Genomic DNA, 22,380 nt, shown 5'->3' with positions numbered 1-22,380 from the left:
ATACACACACTATAAATTTCTAATATTTTGTGTTATCCCATTCAACAAACCTTCATTTCAAGAACATTTCAATGTAACAATCACTTTTAATGGGATGTTTCCAGATAGATCATCTTTAACAAAAGCCTAGATATTGATGACAGAATAATGAAGTTTCAGGATTATATGCTATATTCTTTGATAAATCTATCACTTTTGAAGAAATAAACAAAAAAATTTTTTTAATGAAATCCACTGAATATCAAAAGGTGGTCAGGGGCAGGTGCAGATACAAAGCATGCAAAAAAGCTCACAGCAAGCGTCCTTGTGTATAAGCACGGTGTAGGGAGAATGCTTCCAGCAGGGTAAGCAAGACGGTGTTGATGGTAACAAAACAAGCCGTCCAGAAATGTACATCCAACCAGGTCAATGCTGCACGCCCAAAAAAGATGTACGGCACAGCTATTGCATGCAGCGCCAGCAATATCCACTGTTTCAGGGGCAAGACCTGGCAAGGAAGGTCAATAAGTCAGTTATATTTTTCAGTACAAAGCAGCAGTTTCATAGGATAACAGTGGAATGCAGGGTGCATTACATGTACAGTATATTATACGCAGAGGCACGTCAAAAATATCACACAATCAATAAACCTAAATAATGACATGCTTGGTCATCTATCCATCCATCTGTGTGTAACACTCCTTTCGACCCATTGGTTGGACAGCTGGCCTGACTCCACCCGCAACTGTAACCTGAAAATCATATGGCCACCATGTTGGTGTTATGCGAAGCAAAATGCACCTTTGAAGCTGTCATATTCACTAATCGCTATGCCCTCCCTGTAAGTTTTCCCTTCAGTGTAAAACGATCAAAGTGACGGTTACTTAAGGATCATCAAACATCGAAAGATTGGAGCCGATAGGCGTCACGGGCTTTGTGAAGGCCACGGTACATGTAGGCCTCAGGCTTCAGGCCTCTGGTGTCAGCCTATGGGCCAGTGCAATTGGAATATATCCGAGCTAGTATATCAACTATGATGTATTATATATGCACATATGCAGTGGGCATGTTTTTGCTTCAAATCCAGGGGGTTTTTTTTCTGGCGATCAAGGCAGCAGTCTGTTGCCAATACACTGTCCAAATAACTATGTGGCATTCTCTCGAGCAAGGCTTTTACCGAGGAGGTTCCACGAGTCCTTGCTACATATTGCTTTTCACGATGTGTGGAGATGCATCAGGAAGAAGATAATTGGTTTAAGGCCATTTATTGGCAAAATGAGGCTGCTCATGGTCACTTGCAATTCCACAGATGAGTTGAACAGGTGACCGTGATGGGCCATGACATCTCGGAGCCATGCTGTTACTATTTCAATCGCAATTTCTGTGAAGTCAGTGATGACATGATAGTGGAGTGGATAGGGGAGGGAAAAGAGTTAAACATTCTGCTGTTTAGATGAGGTAATGAAGAAATATGGAATGATTGATGTGGGAATGCCCTTTTGCTTTTATGAGTGGGAGAAGGGGAGGGGAGGACAGAATTAGAGTTGGGAGGGGGAGATAAAAGATGAGACAGTGTGGGGAGGAAAGGGGGGTTGAGAAGTTGTGGTTGGGGAAGGGGATTGAAGCCTTAACGTTGGGAGGCAGAGTTTGAAGACTTTTGCTGTTTGGGATGAATGGGGTGAGGGGGTTGATGACTTGGGGTTTGGAAGGAGGGGAGTTGAGGACCTGAAGTCACATTTTACATTGCACAGATGTTCCACGGGTCCCTGCTAATACATGCTATCCGTTTTAAAATGATAGATAGATCATGCACCACACCATGGACTACATATGCGCATTTGCCTCAAATTTGCTGTGCAAAATTATTTTCACATGACGAAGGTCAATATCACAATAAAATCTGCAATTCTTCATCAACCTAATATAAAATGATGAAATACTAACACTTTCAGCGAGCTGAGTACCGTAATGTATGACACTCACATCACATGGAACAGACAAGTCCTGATGCAAATCCATCATGTAAATGCAACACAATCATTTTTCATGCATGTACATGTCATTATGACTGCTTAATCATGATTAGGCACGAAACTTTCTCCAAATATTTTCTTCTTTAAGTATATATATATATATATATATATATATATATATATATATATATATATATATATATATATATATATATGTCGTAACCCAAATTGTAACCCAAATTTGGTAGCATTCTGACTAATGGGTCTGGAGAAGAAGATTTTTGAAGGAATTTGCACGATTTCCCCAAAAATTTACCCAGTCGGCCATTTTGACACATTTCCGGTCACGTCATTGGCATGACTTCTGCAATTTAACATCCCTATCCTGGCCTAATGTTGCAACCCAAATTTGGTAGCATTCGCACTGGTGGGTCATGAGAAGATTCCGGAAGTAATTTGCGTGACCGCCATTTTGACACACTTCCAGTCATGTGATCGGCATGGCCTCCGCAATTTAACATCAGGACCCTATCTTTATGTTGTAACCCAAATTTGGTATCATTCTGACAGGTGGGTCTGGAGAAGAAATTTTTTGAAGGAATTTGCGCAACCGCCGTTTTGACACACATTTGGTCACGTGATTGGCAACGCCTCTGCAATTTAACATCAGGACCCTGTCCTAATGTTGCAACCCAAATTTGGTATCATTCTGACTCGTGGGTCTGGAGAAGATGATTTTTGAAGAGATTTACTAAGTCGACCATTTTGACCTACTTAAAGTCACGTGACTGGGACGAGCTTTGCAATCCCCGTTACCAGCCAGGAGCGGAACGTTGCTGCCAAATTTCGGCCGGATTGGCCCAGCATTTTGGCTGGAGAAATCGAAATAGGAGACAGAAGTAAGTACGGACAGTGCATGATGAAAATACCTCATCTGGAATTCCAATTCCAGAGAAGCTAAAACTAGATGAAATTGAGTGATCCTGTTTCGCATCATCTTGCTCCGTCAGCGTCTGTTTTACAAGGCCAAACAATCTTTATTACAACTTCCTGAATCTTTGACAAATATTCTGATGAAAAAAACCCAACAAAGGTCATGACTTCCCATTCTAACGATGAGGCACAAAAGGGTCAGAAATATGTTAACATTAAAAAAATAGAACGACAACCTTCGACGTCACGACTTCGCCAGTATGCCTCCGCCCACAATATTACATCGTTATACATATTTGTACTAAGTTTGATCAAAATCCCCGAATCACATGATGTGGCAGCCACGTTGGTTTTAAGAAAATAAATAATTATTTATCTGAAACTGTTTAACCTATCAATACTATACTTTGCAGTTATGATCCACTGCGCTTACTGCATACATTTGACTTAAAAGTGACATCATCAGTCACGTGGTGTGTGGCAGCCACATTGGTTTCAAGAAAAATATTTTAAAAATTATATTTCGGAAACCACGACAGCGATCGATGCAAAAATTTGTATTTGTGATCCACTGCCCTTGCTCCATGTAACGCAATAACATTCACATTTATCAGTTTTGGAGAAAAAGGTTTTTTCATTTTCAATTTTCAAACTAACATGGCTGCCAAACCACATGAGCTTGGCATTGAAAATTTGGACCCTGCCCACGATTTGGTAGAGCATCAGTGTGTGAAGTTTAATTTTGATCAGATAAGTTTTGTTTTTCTACACAATATGGCTGCCACAACACAGTACAGATGACATCATAATTTCCACACTGTGTGCAGCTATATTGTTCGATGATACTTCATAAATTTCGCTTCGATTGGATAAGCGGTTCCAGAGAAAACATTATTTAATATTTCTCTTCAATCCAATATGGCCACCGAACCACATGACATCAATTATTCTTTGTCACCTTAGTATCCACAATGCATCGTGAACAGGTGTGTTAAGTTTCCCCTAAATCTGTCCAGCCATTCTGGAAAAGAAGATTTTTGAAGATTTTTCTGGTAAATCTAAGATGGCTGCCAGACCATGTGACTTATAACATCGTAGTTATCAAGCTTTATTCAACATGGTGTATGTGCATTCATTTATGTGCAGTTTCACTTTGATCTTCAGAGCAGTTCTGGAGAAGAATATTTTTCCTTTTTTTTGGTAAAAAAACAATATGGCTGCCAAACCACTTGACCGATGATGTCAGAAAAAAACATTCTGGTGACCAATCTATCCCTAGATGAACCTCACAAATTTTCATACTTATTCACCATGCAGAGTAGTTGCCAGATGCCAAGTTTCAATTTTTCCCATGATGTGGTTTAGGAGATACAGAGGTCCAAAGTTTTCCATTTTTCCAACATGGCTGCCACCCCACATGACCTATGATGTCATCATTATAATTAAAAAATTCTGCATGAGTAGTCACATCCATGGTAAAAAATGTGCGTCAATCAGTAAATAGGTTGCAGATAAAACAGAGAAAATTTGCATGGACGTATGTACGGATGTACGGACAACCCGAAAGCATAATGCCACCGGCGACTACATAAACATAGGGACAATACCCCTGGGCGCTCATCTGGTAGCGGCTCGATAAGATAACCAGGGAACCACTGGTAGGTATGGATGAGCCACAAAATATGTAATGGAGAAGAAAGTAAATACCTATGGAATGTTTTTTTCATGCAGTGAACAAAATTTGGTACCTCACGGGTGGTAAAGTTTGTGGTCAAGTTTCATCAAAATTGTGTGTGGTTTCAGAGACAAAAGCAAATACATATTTTGGCAGACAACACCCCTGTAGACACCTTTAGACCCCCATTTTTTTAATGGTGTGAACAATCTTTGGTACATCACGGGTGATGAAGGTTGTGGTCAAGTTTCATAAAAATTGTGCATGAAGTTTTGGAGAAAAAAAGCGAATACATATTTTGTGGGGCAACCCCACCTTGCACCTTCTTGGAGCCCGATTTTTCTAATGTCATGAACATGAACATGGTACATCATGGGTGATGAAGGTTGTGGTCAAGTTTCACCGGAATTGTGCGAGTGGTTTCTCAGAAGAAAACAAATACCTATTTTGGGGGGGCAACCCCCTCGTACACCCTCCCTTAGTGCCTGATTTTCTAATGTAATGAACAAACTTTGTATATCATGGGCGATGAAGGTTGTGGTCAAGTTTCATCGGAATTGTGTCGTTTCTGAGAAGAAAGCAAATTCCTCTTTGGGAGGCAACAACCCCCCCCCCCATAAACTCCCTCCGTAGACCCCTTCAGACCCCAAGTTTTTTAATGCCATGAACAACCTTTGTACATCATGGGTGATGAAGGTTGTGGTCAAGTTTCATCAGAATTGTGTGTCGTTTCTGAGAATAAAGCAAATTCCTCTTTGGGAGGCAACAACCCCCCCCCTAAACTCCCTCCGTAGACCCCTTCAGACCCAGAGTTTTTTAATGCCATGAACAAACTTTGGTATGTCATGGGTGATGAAGGTTGTGGTCAAGTTTCATCAGAATTGCATGGGTAGTTTCTGAGAAGAAAGCAAATACATATTTTGGGGAGCAACCCCCGTAGATCCCCTTAGGGCGATTTTTTTCATGCTGTGAACAAATTTTGGTACACCATAGGTGATGAAGGTTGTAGGAAAGTTTCATCGAAATCGTATGTGTAGTTTCAGAGAAGAATTTGAAAGTATTTGTGGACAGACGGACGGATGATGCGCCATCACACAAGCTCCCTGGAACTACGTTCCAGGTGAGCTAAAAACCTAGTATGCATCAACAAATTATAATCATTTTCACGATTTACTGATTGTAATTTCAGAGTCGCTTCACTTTTGTGAATAAATATTTCATCACAAGGATTTAACATTTTCAAATGACGAAGGACAATATAATAAGTGCAATTTTTGTTATCCTATACCAATGTAGTAAGAAGAACAAAATGCCAAGTGTTCTGGAATCATTGTCCATGTATAATTTATTGATAATGTGCAAGGCAAGGCTGAGATGCACTGACCTTATCAGCATAAAAACCCTCCAGCAAAGTAGTGGTCTCAGGATTGTGGAGGCCGTTGAAAGGCGAAGCATAGAAGGAGCGCAGGAAGGGCATGAAGACATCTTCGTAGTCAAAGAGGTACAGATATATCAAAGTGAGACGGGGCCATCCCTTCAAGCCATAGAGAAGGAACAGAGACTTGCCAATGTTCATTGCCTGAGAGAAGGCATATAGGCACAGCAGCATGTGCAGGTTTGTCTGTGTTTTATCCTCTAAAATCTAAATTCTGAGTGTCAGTCAAGCAAAGAAGCAGCACGAGCCATTTTTAACGTCTTTTGATAATGACTCTGCCTGGATCACAATCGTACCACTGAGTTCCCACTCAGAGAAGTCACTCTAACCATTATTCGGCAGAATTTGTAACTCACAGGAAAAATGGCATTTCATTTTGGCGCTGTTTATATTTACCTCCGCCACCTAAGGTGGACTGGAGGTTATGTATTCAGCCATGTTTGTTTGTTTGTTTGTTTGTGAGCAGGATATCTCAAAACTTGGTGAACAGGTTGGGTGTATAACAGGGACGAATGGATTTGATTTTGGTGAGGATCCAGATGTGCATCCAGATACAAGAATTTCTTACGTGATTCTTCACCATTGAGATATAGGGCCAAAAATGATTTATAGCACGATGTTTCAGAGTTGTGGACAGATTATGACAAAACTCGGTGGATGAGTTAGATAAGTGACAAGAATAAGCAGATTCGATTTTGGTTAAGATCCGAGTGTAGATCCGGCTTATCAATGGGCTACAACATGTAAACTGTTCAGCCTGGCAGAGGTATGCACTTTAGAGTGTGCCGTTCCAGTTACCCTCACCAAAGGAGATGGTATTGTGTTTGGGTCCGTTTGTCCACACAGAACATTCATGTTTTTCTCCACAACCGCTTGTCGGATTGAGACAAAATTTTCACCATAGCAGCGACGATTCATGGAGAATGTTTTTTTTTTGATAATTATGACGTCATAGGTCACGTGGTGTGGCAGCCACATTGGAAAAACAGAAAAACTTTGGACGTCTATCTCCGAAACTGCACCAAGGAAAAAATTGAAACTTGGCAGGTGGCAAGTACTCTTCACGGGGAATAAGTGTGATTTTTTTATGATGTTATCGGTGCCTTTGTTATGACGTCATAAATGCATACGTAGAACGCTACATCTGATCAGTATGAAAAATTTTAAGGGTCATCCAGGGATAAAATGGTCCACAAAAAAAATAAAAATAAAGATTTGGCAGCCATATTGGTTTATTTTTAAAAACCATCAAAAATCTTCGTTTCTGAAGTGGCAGAACAGATCGAGGCAAAACTTTACACGCAAGACCCCCTATCCACGAGGAACAAAAGGTTCACACATATGATGTCGTATGTCACATGGATTGGCATCCATATTGGATTCACCCTAAAACCAATGAAAAATCTTCTTATCCAGAATGGCTGGACAGATCGCGGGGAAACTTCACAAAAATGTTCCCCAAGCCTTGGGGATATCAGGGAATTCATGAATAATTGTTAAGTCACATGGTCTGGCAGCCATATTGGATTGAGAAAAAATCTTTAAAACATTCTTTCTCTTGACCTGCTTAATCAATCAAAGTGAAACGTCACAATTATGATCTAGAAGTGATGGGCAATTTAGTTTAAAATTTCAACCTCATCAGATGCATGGTGTGGCAGCCAGAATTACTTAATTTTTTGATCTGAATTCTTTTCTATTCCATTTTTTTGAATAAGGCTCCCTGAGCTGTGCCTGGGTGGGTCTGAGTGTAGAGGAGTAGCAGCTGAAATGTGAGTCCTATCCAGGTTCCTCCTGATTACTTCATCTTTGCTTTTTGCTTGTTTGGGTTCCTTCTGATTACTCCAATGCAGGACTGTACCTATTTGGTCTCCCATTTGATCTGAATTGAATTTATTTTAATCCCATTCTGAATTCAATTGAATAATAATGAACGTCATAGGTCAGCTTCAAGTGTCCGATCAAAGCAGGATGTCTTGGTTCCCGGTCATCACTGCCAGCAGTTACAAAGTGCAGTTCTAGTTAATGCCTCTTATTAATTACATAACACATCAGTACACAAACACCACACAACACACCACACAAAACAAGTCCTGGTGAGAGTCTGCAATCTCTGATTGCTCTTTTTCTTGTTTAATTTTGTGGTTATATGATCAAAATGTCGTTTACTCGATCGACAAATTCAAATTGTACATTGTTTAGGTTTTGCCGAAAATGAAAGACTGATGCTCAGGTACAGAATTTTTGTAAAGGAGCCATGTTGGGGGGGGGGGGAGCAGCCATGGTTGGGGGGGTGGGGTGATACAAAAGCAGCCATGGTTGGGGGGGGGTAATGGAATCACGCTATGTGTAACGCAACGTACGAGTCCATATATTAAAGTTGTCGGTTTTCTCCGTCCGTCCGTCCCTCTGTCTATCATGCAATTTTCACTGGAACGTCCATACATATAGCGCGAGGCTAGGCCTCTACAGATGTGCACGTCATCCCAACATCTCACACTCAACCCATCCCATTTCTTCGCTGGTGGAAGTTAAACAACAAAACAAATAAATCTGACTCCATCTGACTATCTGACATCCGTAGGCGATGTGCTGAATGCCAGACACTATGTGTCATGATGACCAGGACATTATGGCGTTACGTCTAACGCTAGACTAGGCCTTTACGGCAATTTATTATTCATGACTCAATGAGGATTTCATTTTGCAACTTGAAAAAACAAACGATGACATAATATCTGATCTCTGGGAACATAAAACTAATTCATAATAATGTTTTTTGGCGAATAAGTGTGCATATTACAAAAATTAATGCTGGGTTGTTAACAGGAAACAAAATGTTCCTCAAATAAAAAAATTAAAAATGCAAATATTGGCAGTCAATAAACTGTATAAATATACTGTAACATATTTGAGTCATGTTCAACTACTGTCAACAAAGCGATGGATTTAATGCTGATAAACAGTAAAAAGCTCTCTGTTCCCCACTCTTTTGTCCTTCCCTCTCCCACCCCTCTTGTCTCATGCCCCCCTTGCTGTGTGTTGTGTGTTAGCTTTCATATGAGCCTCGACAATGTATACAAAAATAAAAATAAAAAAGAAACTAGAAAGACCAATCAGAGATTGCAGAACCTCACCAAAACTTGTGGTGTGTGGCGTTTGTGTAGTTTCGTGTGGTGCATTTTGTTTGTGTACTGGTGTGTTCCGTCATCTTCAATCCAATATGGCCACCGAACCAAGTGACATCAATTATTATTTGTCACCGTAGTATCCCCAATGCATGGTGAACAGGCGTGTTAAGTTTCCCCTAAATCTGTCCAGCCATTCTGGAGAAGATTTTTATGGGTTTTCATGTAAATCCAATATGGCTGCCAAACCATGTGACCCATGACATCATGTGTGAACCTTTTGTTCCTCATGGCAAGGCGTGTATGTGTAACTGTTTGCCTTGATCTGTTCAGCTACTACAGAGAATAAGATATTTGAAGGTTTAAAAAATATACAACGTCCGTCTAAAAAGTAATGGGACTGAGCCTGCTGTGTGCTCCACTTACACAACTTGAATGAACTAGTTGCGTCACAGTCTTTTGCAACATTCCAGCAATATATATGATTGGTGATGGTTGATTGCGCTCATTGTGTGATTTTTACAGGTCGTGCTTTAAACGTTGTCTAGTCCGAGTCGTCGCGCCATGCGTCATGAGCAGAGAGCCAATCTGAAGTTTCTTGCCAAGCTGGGCAAAACACCTTCAGAATCCTTCGCAATGCTGCAGCAAGTCTACGGGGAAGAAACAATGTCACGTACACATGCATTTGAATGGCACAAGAGGTTCAAAGAGGGACACAGGAGGAGGTTGAAGATGATCCATGGTCTGGAAGAACTTCAACAAGCAGAACGGCAGACAACATCGAGCATGTGAAGCAGATGGTGTATGTAGATCATCAACTCACGGTGCGGATGATTGCTGAGGAACTCTCCATCAACAAGGACACTGTCTGGAGCATCATCACTGAAAATCTCGAAATGTGCAAGGTGTGCGCAAAGATGGTCCCCAAGCTGTTATCCGCGGACCAGAAACAGCAAAGAGTCACTGTCTGTCAAGACATTATCGAGCGAGAGGACGATCCAGACCTGCTCGGGAGAGTCATTACTGGTGATGAATCGTGGATATTCGAATACGATCCTGAGACCAAACGGCAGAGTCGTCAGTGGAAAAGTCCGGCATCACCAAGACCAAAGAAGGCAAGGATGTCGAAGTCGAAGGTCAGGGTGATGCTCATCGTGTTTTTTGACATTACGTGTATCGTCCACTTCAAGTTTCAACCACAGGGTCAAACAGTGAATCAATACGTGTACAAGGAGATCCTCCGGCGCCTCATGAGATCAGTCCAGGAAAAGAGGAGGGATCTGTGGAAGAACAACGCCTGGGTGCTCCACCATGACAACGCCCCTGCTCACAGTGTCCTGAACATCTGACGGAAGGAACGTGCCAACTCTGGAGCAACCCCCGTATTCGCCAGACTTGGCCCCTTGTGATTTTTTCCTATTCCCAAAGCTCAAGGGGGTGATCAAGGGGACCCGATTTCCTGATGTGGAGGGCATCAAAAGGGCTGTGACGAAGGATTCCAGAAGAAGCCTTCCGGGGATGCATTGAAGCATGGAAGAATAGGATGGACAAGTGTGTGAGACTGGAGGGAAACTATTTTGAAGGGGACAAGCTCTGATTTCAATATATTTTTTGGAATAAAATTTCTGTGAAATCAGTCCTGTTACTTTTTAGCCGGACCTCATATATATGTATATATATATATATATATATATATATATATATATATATATATATATATATATATACATATATATATATATATATACATATATATACATATATATATATATATATATATATATATATATATATATATATATATATATATATATATATATATATATATATATATATATATATATATATATATATATATATATATATATATATATATATATATGTATATATATATATATGTATATATATATGTATATATATATATATATATATATATATATATATATATATATATATATATATATATATATATATATATATATATATATATATATATATATATATATATATATATATATATATATGTATATATATATACCTATACATATATATATACCTATACATATATATATACCTATACATATATATATATATACCTATACATATATATATACCTATACATATATATATACCTATACATATATATATATATATATATATATATATATATATATACATATATACATATACATACATATACATATACATATACATATAGATATATATACATACATAAATATATATACATAAATATATACTGAACAAAAATATAAACGCACCAACCTAAATATCTAAGTCAAGATTGCCATTATGGGAAAATGGTCAAACCGATGATATGTTTGAGCAATGGTTCCTTTGTTTTGCTCAAGACAGATGTTCCCATTGAAATTGACCACTCTGAGTGTGTGGACTCACACGTTGAGTAATCCTTCCCATGAGCACCATGGGGCTTGACAGAGTGATGGTCAGTGAGCGTGACCAGGACACAAACACTCCCTATAGCTTGCCCTATAAAAGGCCTCCCCAAAATGTCGACTGATGCCAAATGTCAACATGCCTCAGATGTCACAAATCTTGAGGGAGCGCGCCATTGGCATGCTGAATGCTGGGACGTCAGTACGGGCCGTTGCAGCACACTTCAATGTCCACCACTCCACCATTAGCCGCCTGAGAACGCGCCTCAGAGAGACTGGAAGCACCGTGAACCGCCCACATGCCCGGCGACCACGTGTGACCACCGCCGATCAGGATCGTCACATGAGGCTGCAACATCTCCGGGATCGACTCCGACCGGCCACGAGGACTGCCGATGAGACTGTCGGGCTGCATAACAGGCGCATTTCAGCCCAGACGGTGCGTAACCGCTTGAGGGAGGCCAACCTCCGAGCCCGCCGACCACACCGGGGACTCGACCTCACTGCAGTCCGGCGTCAGACCCGACTGAACTGGGCCAATGTTCACTTGTGCTGGACCCTCACACGATGGAGGAGAGTGCTGTTCACCGATGAGTCGCGGTTCCAGCTGTATCGGGCTGATGGCAGACTCCGCGTCTGGCGTCGGGCTAGGGAGCGCTACACTGACGCCAATGTCCTTCGTCGGGTGTCACACGGTGGTGCCAGTGTTATGGTGTGGGCAGGCATATGCCATGGAGAGCGCACTCGGCTTCATTTCATTGAAGGCAACTTGAACGGGCAGCAGTACAGGGACGAGATACTCAGACCCATCGTCGTGCCGTTTGTGCGCCTTCACCATGTGACGTTTCAGCACGACAATGCTCGCCCCCATGTTGCCAGGATCTGCATGGACTTCCTCGGTGAGGAGGACATTGATGTCCTCGACTGGCCTCCATATTCTCCCGACATGTCGCCCATCGAGCACCTTTGGGACGTTCTTGATCGACGCGTACGACAACGTTACGCAGTCCCAGAGAACGTCCGCCAGCTCCGTGTGGCTCTCCAGGAGGAATGGGAAAACATCCCTCAGGCCACCATCGATAATCTGGTGATGTCCATGCGCCGGAGATGCACCGCTCTGCGCGACGCCAACGGTGGACACACCCGCTACTGACTGTGTGAACTCTGACAGTGACACCTCGGTTGTGTCGGCTGTTGTAGCGCAAAGACTGTCGCCAGAATTCTCAAGGAACTCTTTGAAATTTAATGCTCAATTGTCATGCATTCTATAACCAAATTGTTGTGAAGATTTAGTATTAATGAGTTCGAGGTAAAATAGTAACAATTGCTTGGTGCGTTTATATTTTTGCACTTGGTGCGTTTATATTTTTGTTCAGTGTATATATACATATACATACATATGTAGATATATACATACATATATATATATATATATATATATACACATATATATATATATATATATATATATATATATATACATATACATATATACATATATACATATGGCTGCCAAATCACGTGACTGATGACATCATCAAATTTTTTTCTGTGGGACATTTTATCCGTAGATGATCTTCAAAAATTTTCATCCTGATCAGATGTAGCGTTCTACATCTGCAATTATGATGTCGTAACGAAGGCACCTATGACATCATTTACAACGAGAAAAAAAAAAAAAATCGCTCATTCCCAATGAGGAGTGCGTGCCATGTGCCAAGTTTCAATTTTTTCCTTGGTGCGGTTTCAGAGATACAGAGGTCCAAAGTTTTTCCATTTTTCCAACACAGCTGCCACACCACGTGACCTATGATGTCATAATTATTATTAAAACATTCCACATGAGTCGTCGCACCTGTGGTGAAAATTGTCTCAATCTGATCAGCGGTTGTGGATAAAAAAAACACATAAAAGTTCTGTGCAGACAAACAAACAGACAGACAGACAAACAAACAAAGACAGACAAACAGACAGACAGAGAGACAAACAAATAAATGAAAAATCGTGCTTAGCACGACACTTGGCGAATTAGTTGACCTTTCCGTGTAGTGGTCCAAGCTGTAATGTCATGGAATGTGTGGTGTTTATTTGTTCGTACATTAATAAAATGACGCAAAGTCACAAATCACAATTATCAGGTGCTTGTTGTCATGGTAACGGCAGCAGATTGAAAATTTTCACAACTCATTTAAAGCCACCATGTGACATTCAACAACTTATCATCGGTGCTTGTTGCCTTCATTCTGATCGTAGAAAATATTTGAAAATACCAAGGAACATTGCTTTTCAACCAGCTTTACGATCCCGTTATGAGGTTTGAAATATGTTGTAAAACAAAAATATGTATTTTATATGTTTGTTTTTCATGTTTTGGGTGACCCTGACCTTGACCTTGGGTCAATTTCGATCAAACTTTGTACACATGTTAATATTACATGCATAAATAAACAGTATAAGTTTCAAGATAATAAGTGCAAAACTGTTTGAGAAATAGCCATGTGTAATTCACAAAATTCCCCATTGGTTTATAAAGGGCGATAATATAAAGTGATGCAGAATCCAGATCATGATCTTGAACATCACCAAACGTCACATATCTTTTTGCACTGTGGATTTCTATCAGCTGTTAAAATTTCATCCAAATCGGTTAAGAATTGTGACCTGAAGAACGAATAGAATTGTTTTTTAATCACGAAAATAGCTAAAAACTTTGACGTCATACGCTTGCGAAAACAGTGCATAATTTGTACTAACATGCATTTTAAAACATGTAGATATTCCATTGACGTTTGTTTTGGCGTCAACAGGAAGTTGCTACGGCCTCCGGTTACTGAGTTGTGTTCAAAAGCTTGTTTTCACCTTTTTTTGACGTAACGTCATGACGTTAAGTGCGATTATGACGTGATTTGATCCCAGACTATTTCAGCAAGATTGGCTATCACGTGTTAAAATTTGAGAATGATTGCTTCAGTAGTTTCGGCTGCACACGAGCGTAAATATATTTAGAAAATGACATCAATATACAAAACTTTGACGTCATACGCTTGCGAAAACTATGCGTAATTTGTAATAAGATACATTTAGTAATCATTTGGATATTTGAATGAAGTTTAATTTGGCATCAACCGGAAGACGCAACGACTTCCGGTCACTGAGTTATGTCCAAAAATGTGTTTTCACGTTGTGTGACGTCACGTCGTGACGTTTAGTCCGATTAAGACGGGGTTTGGACACAGACCATCTGAGGTGGATTGCCTATCAGGTGTAAAAAATTAAGAATGACTGGTTCAGCCGTTTGGCTGGAGACGACCGGCCAAACAAACAAACAAACCAACAAACGGAACAGACCAACATACTTGACAAAATCGAAGATTTCGCCAAGTAACAAACAGACAGACAAACAAACAGACAGACAGACAGACAAACAAACAAACAAACAAATGAAAAATCGTGTTTAGGCCTAAGTCACATTTGCTCTACGGCGAGGATACGGCGGCCGTACGCCCTCTGAATTGACAGAAACGTGCGTCGGCCGCAGTGTTTCTGCGGTGGGCTCAGGGTGGCCCTACGCCGTTTGGCTATATTTTACAGGCCGTAGGGGTCGCTGTGTAATTATCGCGCGGAGTTATAACTTTTTTTCATTTCTACGTTCGCCGTAGCAATTCGACAAGCCGAAAAAAAAAAGTGGTAAAAAAAAAAAATAATAATAATAATTAAAAAAAAGAACCCACTCGTTACCGTCCGTCTGGCCGCAAGTTCGCCTGAGGGCCCCCCTGTAGTCCCCCTGCGGTCGCATTGCGGGCACCTTGAGTCTGCCTTGAAAATTATATGGCCACCGCAGGAACGCCCTAAGGTCACCGTGCGACATCAAATCAAAGACCGTACGGCACCCCCACTTTTTCGGTCTCCACAATTTATAAATACCCCATGCGGCTACCCGAAAAATAAAAACATATGTGACTGCTACATTGTGTGACCGTGGAAATACTGCGGCCGCCCTATAATTGCTAGTGGCCATAGATTTTGTGGACCCCACGGCCGCCGTGGCAAATGTGACTTCGGCCTTAGCACGACACTTGGCAAATTAGTTGACCTTTCCGTGTGGTGGTCCAAGCTGTAATGTCATGGAATGTGTGGTGTTTATTTGTTCGTACATTAATAAAATGACGGGACGTCACAAATAACAATTATCAGGCACGCGTTGTCATGGTAACGGCAGCAGATTGAAAATTTTCACAACTCATTTAAAGCCACCATTTGACATTCAACAACTTATCATCGGTGATTGTTGCCTTCATTCTGATCATAGAAAATATTTGAAAATACCAAGGAACATTGCTTTTCAACCAGCTTTACGATCCCGTTATCAGATTTGAAATATTTTGTAAAACAAAAATGTATATTTTATATGTGTGTTTTTCATGTTTTTGGTGACCCTGACCTTGACCTTGGGTCAATTTCGATCAAACTTTCTACACATGTTAATATTACATGCATAAATAGACAGTTTAAGTTTCAATATAAGTGCAAAACTGTTTGAGAAATAGCCATGTGTAATTCACAAAATTACCCATTGGTTTATAATGGGCGATAATATAAAGTGATGCAGAATCCAGATCCTGATCTTGAACATCACCAAAAGTCACAAGTCTTTTTGCACTGTGGATTTCTATCAGCTGTTAAAATTTCATCCAAATCGGTTAAGAATTGTGACCTCAAGAACGAATAGAATTGTTGTTAAATCACGCCAATAGCTAAAAACTTTGACGTCATACGCTTGCGTAAACTGTGCATAATTTGTACTAATATGCATTTTAAAACATTTAGATATTCCATTGAAGTTTGTTTTGGCGTCAACCGGAAGTCGCTAAGACTCCCGGTCACCGAGTTATGTCCAAAAGCTTGTTTTCACCTTTTTTTGACGTAACGTCATGACCTTAAGTGCGATTATGACATGATTTGATCCCTGACTATTTCAGCAAGATTGGCTATCACGTGTTAAAATTTGAGAACGATTGCTTCAGTAGTTTCGGCTGCACACGAGCGTAAATATATTTAAAAAATGATGTCAATAGGCAAAACTTTGATGTCATACGCTTGCGAAAACTATGCGTAATTTGTAATAAGATGCATTTAGTAATCATTTAGATATTTGAATGAAGTTTAATTTGGCGTCAACCGGAAGTCGCTACGACTTCCGGTCACCGAGTTATGTCCAAAAATGTGTCTTCACATTGTGTGACGTCACGTCGTGACGTTTAGTCCGATTAAGACGGGGTTTGGACGCGGACCGTCTCAGGTGGATTGCCTATCAGATGTAAAAATTTCAGAACGACTGGTCCAGCCGTTTGGGCTGTAGACGACCGGACAAACAAACAAACAAGCAGTCATGGACTGGTACTTACGAAATCGTCAACTTGACCTCTGACCTTGTCTAATAAAAGCTGTCTCTTGAGAAGGTAGCGAGACAAACCAGAAGTTTCTACGATGATTCTGTACCAAACCATCAAAAATCGAATGTTTTGGATGTTTGACCTCACTTTGACCTTGACCTTTGACTGATTTTGACCAAAATCTAATCAGCGCTAGCCACCACCCTCCTGAATCACGTGGTGTAATTTGACATTGGAAGCTTCTTCCGTTCTCAAGTTATCATTCTTTGGATGTTTGACCTCACTGTGACCTTGACCTTTGACCGATTTTGACCAAAATCTAATCAGCACTAGCCATCACCCTCCTGAATCACGTGGTGTAATTTGACATTGGTAGCTTCTTCCGTTCTCGAGTTATCGTGCCTACAAACAAACAAACAAACAAACAAACAAACAGAAACGGAAGGCATCAATATACTTACGAAATCTTTAGATTTCGTAAGTAACAAACCAACAAACGGAACAGACCAACATACTTGACAAAATCGAAGATTTCGCCAAGTAACAAACAGAACCAAACGCAATACTTTCTCCTTTGGCGAGGGTAACGAGAATGAAACACGGTCGAGCACATACCTCCTCCAGGCTGAACAGTTCACTTTTTGTATCCCACTGATAGGCCGGATCTGCATCCAAACCTTAAACAAAGTGTAATTGGCTTGTTCTTGTCACCGACCTAACTCATCCACCTAGTTTCGTCATAACTCGTCCAAAACTTTTGAAATATCGTGCTATACATTGTGTTGGCTTGATCTCTCAATTGTGAAGAATCATGTAAAAATTCTAGGATCTGGATCTGAATTTGGATGCTCACCAAAATCTAATCAGTTTGTCCCTCTCACACACCCAACCTGTCCATCAATTTTGTCCAAATCCATCCATAACTTTTTGAGATATCCTGCTCACAGACAAACGGGGGTAAAAACATAACCTCCGTCCACCTTCGGTGGCGAAGGTAAAAAAATAATTAGGCTCCAATCATTCATGTTGCATGCAGAATCAGTAGATGAATCACTCTCACTGGATTCCAATGGAACGAGCCCAACCTTCTGTGGTGCAAAAATCACACAGGGTCACCTTGACTTTGTCAGGTGATTTAGAAGTGAAATTATCATCAGATTTTGAGCTTGTTATAGATTAAATGAAGTATAATCTCAAGAAACCATTATTGATGGGTAGATACGCTTTCACAAGCCAACGATAAAATACCTCAGTCGTCACAATGTACAAAGCAGTGGATAATATTAGATCAGAAATAGATTTCTGCTTTGTCAGAAATTTTGCACCAACTCACCTTGTACTCCCAAAGATTCTGAGGTGGTTTGACACCCAGCTCACGCACACTACCCAATGCAAGAATAAGTGCACGGCGATGACCTGGCTGTGCCATGAGGTATGGTGGAAGTGCCAGTTCCTCCTCAGTCAGCGTCAGCAGTAACCTGTAAATGGTGCATTGCAGTGCCGGTAGAATGAGTGCAGATATGGTGAAGGGAATCATGAATCTATCGATGTTACCGCTTACTTATGAGCGAACATGAACACATGCATAACACCAGAACGGCAATTCATAGAGCGCATACCTCCACCAGGCTGAACAGTGTTCAAAAGGAATGTTTTAAATTAGCCCAAACACCCAATATTCAGTCATGCACTTCCTTGAACTTTTCTTAATATGCATGTTTCAGGCTGCTTTTCAAGCTTTTGGATTTATGGAGGAGACACAATGACACACACACATATGTATGTATGTGTGTGTATATATGTATATATATATATATATATATAGTTACAGATTTCAGAATCCGGTCTGATGAATGCATCCACACATCCAGGTCCTCAGACAGTTATTTCCTTAAACGCATATTCAGATTAGCCCCATCCCCATGTCTAATGGGATCTTAAATGTGATGTGTTGGGAAGGGTAAAGGATAGATCCCCTCTCTTATGGGAAGCTTTTGTTTTTTCTTTACGACAGACACGTTTACACACATTTCTTTCGCGAGCGCCGGCGCCTGCCCTTATTTTTCCTCAGCAACATTTATGCACATATTTCTTTCGCGAGCGCCGACGCCTGCCTTTTTTGGAGCACACGGGATGTCATGGTAATGGTGCGCAAGTGGGGTGGGTTGAGCTTGGGGGGGGGGGACTCGGTACCCGCCGAGATGGGCCGCAGATATAAAACGAATTGGGGGTCCGTTCTGAGGCGAAAGAAGTAAGAGAAGAGAACGAGAAAAAGCCAGAGAGGAAATGGAGGAGAGAAGCGAGCAAGAAGCGGGCAAGCGAGCCGAGAAAGAAGCGAGAGTTGAAGCACGCGAGGGAAGAAGAGAGCCAGAGAGGAAGCGTGCAAGTGAACAAGAGAGCGTTTGGTGCGCGTGTGGGTGTCTGACCAGCGCCAACAAGACAATTCGTCCTTCACAGTGCTTGAGCAAGCGAGCGTGTGGTGCGCGTGTGGGTGTGAGCAGCGCCGACAACGAGTGAGGCACAGGTCGGTCACCAACGTGTGAGGCGCGGGTCAGTCACTGACGGACCGTGTGGGTCACTGGACGTCACCAGTTCGTGAAGTGAGAGGAACTGCCCGTGTCGCAGCACCAGGGTCTAAACCTGTGTCAGACGATCTCGGTGCCCTCCCAGACGTCGACTGGCGTTCAAGACTGTTCGCGAGAAGGTGCACGGCAAGGCTGGGTGCTGGCGAGGGATGTGACATGCACGCACCCATTTCATGACGTTTTCACTTCACAGACAACTACTCTCTGGTGAGCGAGACGACTTTCTCCCCCCCCACCCCCTAAATGATCTGCTGGGTACCCATGTCTATGTTTAGCTGGAAGCAAGTCAACCCCCCCCCCCCCCGATAAGCATCTGCTCTTCGTCTCTTTCCTGGCATTTTGATTGATTTTGAGCGAGTAATTATTCATTTCGGTTTCTTTGAAACATTCATTTATTTACCTCAGAAAATAAAGTTATTTTCATTCATTTATTATCAAAAAAATATTTATTGACTGCCAACCTGTTCGTGTTTGTCCTTTCCTTCCATTGGTCTAGCATTGTCCGAACCGAGATAGACTGTGAGGTAATTACCACAGATTTGACAAAAAATCGTCGGCACGCACCAGCGGTTAAAACGTTCGGCCGCCCCAATTAAAATATAATCGAGATAATATTGGTGCTTTGCCGAGGGCGCACTCCCCGCTCAGGTAACCACGTGACCTCCAGTTGAACGGAATAATTAGACGGTGGACACTGGAACTCGTGGTTAACTGAGTGGCGTTCGTGGTTCTAAAACAACCCACCATACCACAGCGTTAATTGTGAGCGGTGGCCCCAGGTCCGTCTTTACCGAGGGCAACTGGGAATTAATACTCCTGAGTGACAAGCTGGTGTCTCGGTACCTGTGGCCGCAACAATATATATATATATATATATATATATATATATATATATATATATATATATATATATATATATATATATATTGTTGTGGTTACCAGATTCGCAAACCACCATTCAGGTCCCTTAGGTGAGGTATCTCGGTAAGTACATGTGTAGTTAGGCCCAAACCCGTTGTCTAGTGGGAATACATGTCATTTATGCGAGCTGCGACTCTTCAGGATAGCCGTTTTTCTTTTACTATCTTTATTTTGGACCAACCGCCATGATCACAACCACAACATCAACCACCAACCACAACGCCGCTTCACCACAACCGCCACGACCTTCCCGTCACACCTCGCAACCGTAGCATCGCCACCGTTCTTGCCCCGCTGTGGGTACCGGTGTTGGACTCATGCAGAACGCGCGTCGAACAGCGTGTACAAAATCACGGATTTTGTGCTTCAAAAACGGATCAAAAACGACACACGCCCACTTTTTGCCGTCCAATCGGTGAGCGAGGGGCGATTTGGCCCCGCCTCCAGAACGATCGATATATGTAAATTTGTGGGATCAAAAGCCTTCACGCCCACTTTTTCTCGGGCCAATGGGGAGCGAGGTGAAAGGTCAAAGGGAGGGGGTCAAAGGCGAAGTTACGGGGGGGGGGATAAAAGGACGGTGTTCGTCAGTCAAAAGAGAGTCGCAAAGGAGAACGAGAAGGAGTCGAGAACGAGGAGTCGGAGTCGGAACGGAGGGGACGAGTGTGGAAGACTGGAGCCCGAAGCCTGCAGTGGCTGGAGAAGCTGAAGAGAGTCAGACGAGGGGGTGCTCGCGTCGGTGCCAGGAGCTGCACGCCCGAGGGAGGCCGGCAGCGCGACCTGGCCGAGGTGGAGACGCACACCAGGGATAATAAAGATCCTCTATACCCCGAGCATCAGCAACCCCCTCCTGTTTCCCCCCGCGCTGAGATAGTGCGACCAAGGGGGCCCCGTTCCCACCCCCTACCAGGCACTGTCCACGAGGCCCGCGGGTTGCGGGGCCATCGCCGCTCCGCGTCTCATCACCAGACGGGTAGGCCCGACCCGGTCTCGCCTCAGGCCCGCCTCATTCTTGAGGTATTTCTTTTCCTTGGTTTTGGGTATGTGTTGTCGGCGCCGTCTGTGAAGTAGAATTGTATAAGTGTTGCCGTGTGCTCGGTAGTCGGTATTAGCTCTGCACTGTGTTTTCACTTTTATGTTTGCTTTTTGTGTAAATGGAATTGTGTTTTCTTTTTTTTGTGTGCATTTGGTGGAATTGTATTTGTGTGCTTCCCGTGTGCCGCGAATAAATGTGCTTTATTGTTGAACTGTTCTCCCGCTTCGCTTCGTCATTTCTTTCTTTGAATCCCCATCTTGCTTCACGTAAAGGGTTGGTAGTGGGCTGAATACGCCCGATAATTAATCGAACCGTCGAGGTCGACGATAACACCGCTCGGTTATTCTGATAGTACGGAACGGGTCGCTTAAGTGGCCCGTGTCCAAAGTCGACCTGCGGCGAGGTGCGATCGCCCGGTCTACCCTCCGCGTGGGTACTTAGGTAGTTCGAATTTGGCGAGCAACCCTATCCCACGTGGGGGCTGATTGGCTCGATCGCGGTGAGACCGAAAGGTCCACCCGTGACTGGTTCCCGGCGTTAGTCCGAGAGGGTCACGACTGGATTGTCCGTCCGGTGGGCGACGTGCCGCGATTCGAGTTACGTGGCCGTCGCACGCCGGCGGGCGCGAAGACCGCAACACTGGTGTCAGGTCGTGCGATATAAACTCATCGCCCTCCTCGCGGCACTGGTATTGGAGAGCGGGACAACAGGCTCTCCTGTCTCCAGCGAAATTCACGGGAATCGGTCCAGGGGTGAGAGAAGCGACCCCCGATTCCCTCCAAATTACGAGCGAGTTAAATTAACCCTTCACGAGAAGCAAGATGGCGTCTCAAGGCGAGCGGGTGCCGGGTGGATTAGGTATGTGTAATAGTAATGTAGAATCCATGGCTCAGGACGAGATCACCGTG

At 42.4% G+C, this 22,380-nt stretch overlaps 1 protein-coding gene across 3 annotated transcripts in view; it reads right to left on the bottom strand.

Moving 5' to 3' along the window:
• The window catches only part of BFAR (bifunctional apoptosis regulator), a 48,504-nt gene that overhangs the window by 1,514 nt on the left and 24,610 nt on the right, over positions 1-22,380 (bottom strand). For 2 of the 3 annotated variants that reach the window (XM_085892081.1, XM_085892080.1), the window contains exons 5-7: positions 18,264-18,408; positions 5,945-6,139; positions 294-487 (exon numbers count right to left, since the gene is read on the bottom strand). In XM_085892081.1, coding sequence (XP_085748207.1) covers positions 294-487; positions 5,945-6,139; positions 18,264-18,408 — 534 coding nt within the window. The remainder of the gene's footprint in view (positions 1-293; positions 488-5,944; positions 6,140-18,263; positions 18,409-22,380) is intronic. The other variant, XM_085892082.1, reaches the window with a different exon arrangement.

Source organism: Eptatretus burgeri, chromosome 8 (genome assembly GCF_056783735.1).
Source record: "Eptatretus burgeri isolate ZD-2024b chromosome 8, Ebu_testis_v1, whole genome shotgun sequence".
In the NCBI taxonomy this organism is placed as follows: Eukaryota; Metazoa; Chordata; class Myxini; order Myxiniformes; family Myxinidae; genus Eptatretus; species Eptatretus burgeri.
The sequence above is the reverse complement of the archived record's forward strand: the minus strand, read 5'-3'. Positions and strand labels throughout refer to the sequence as shown.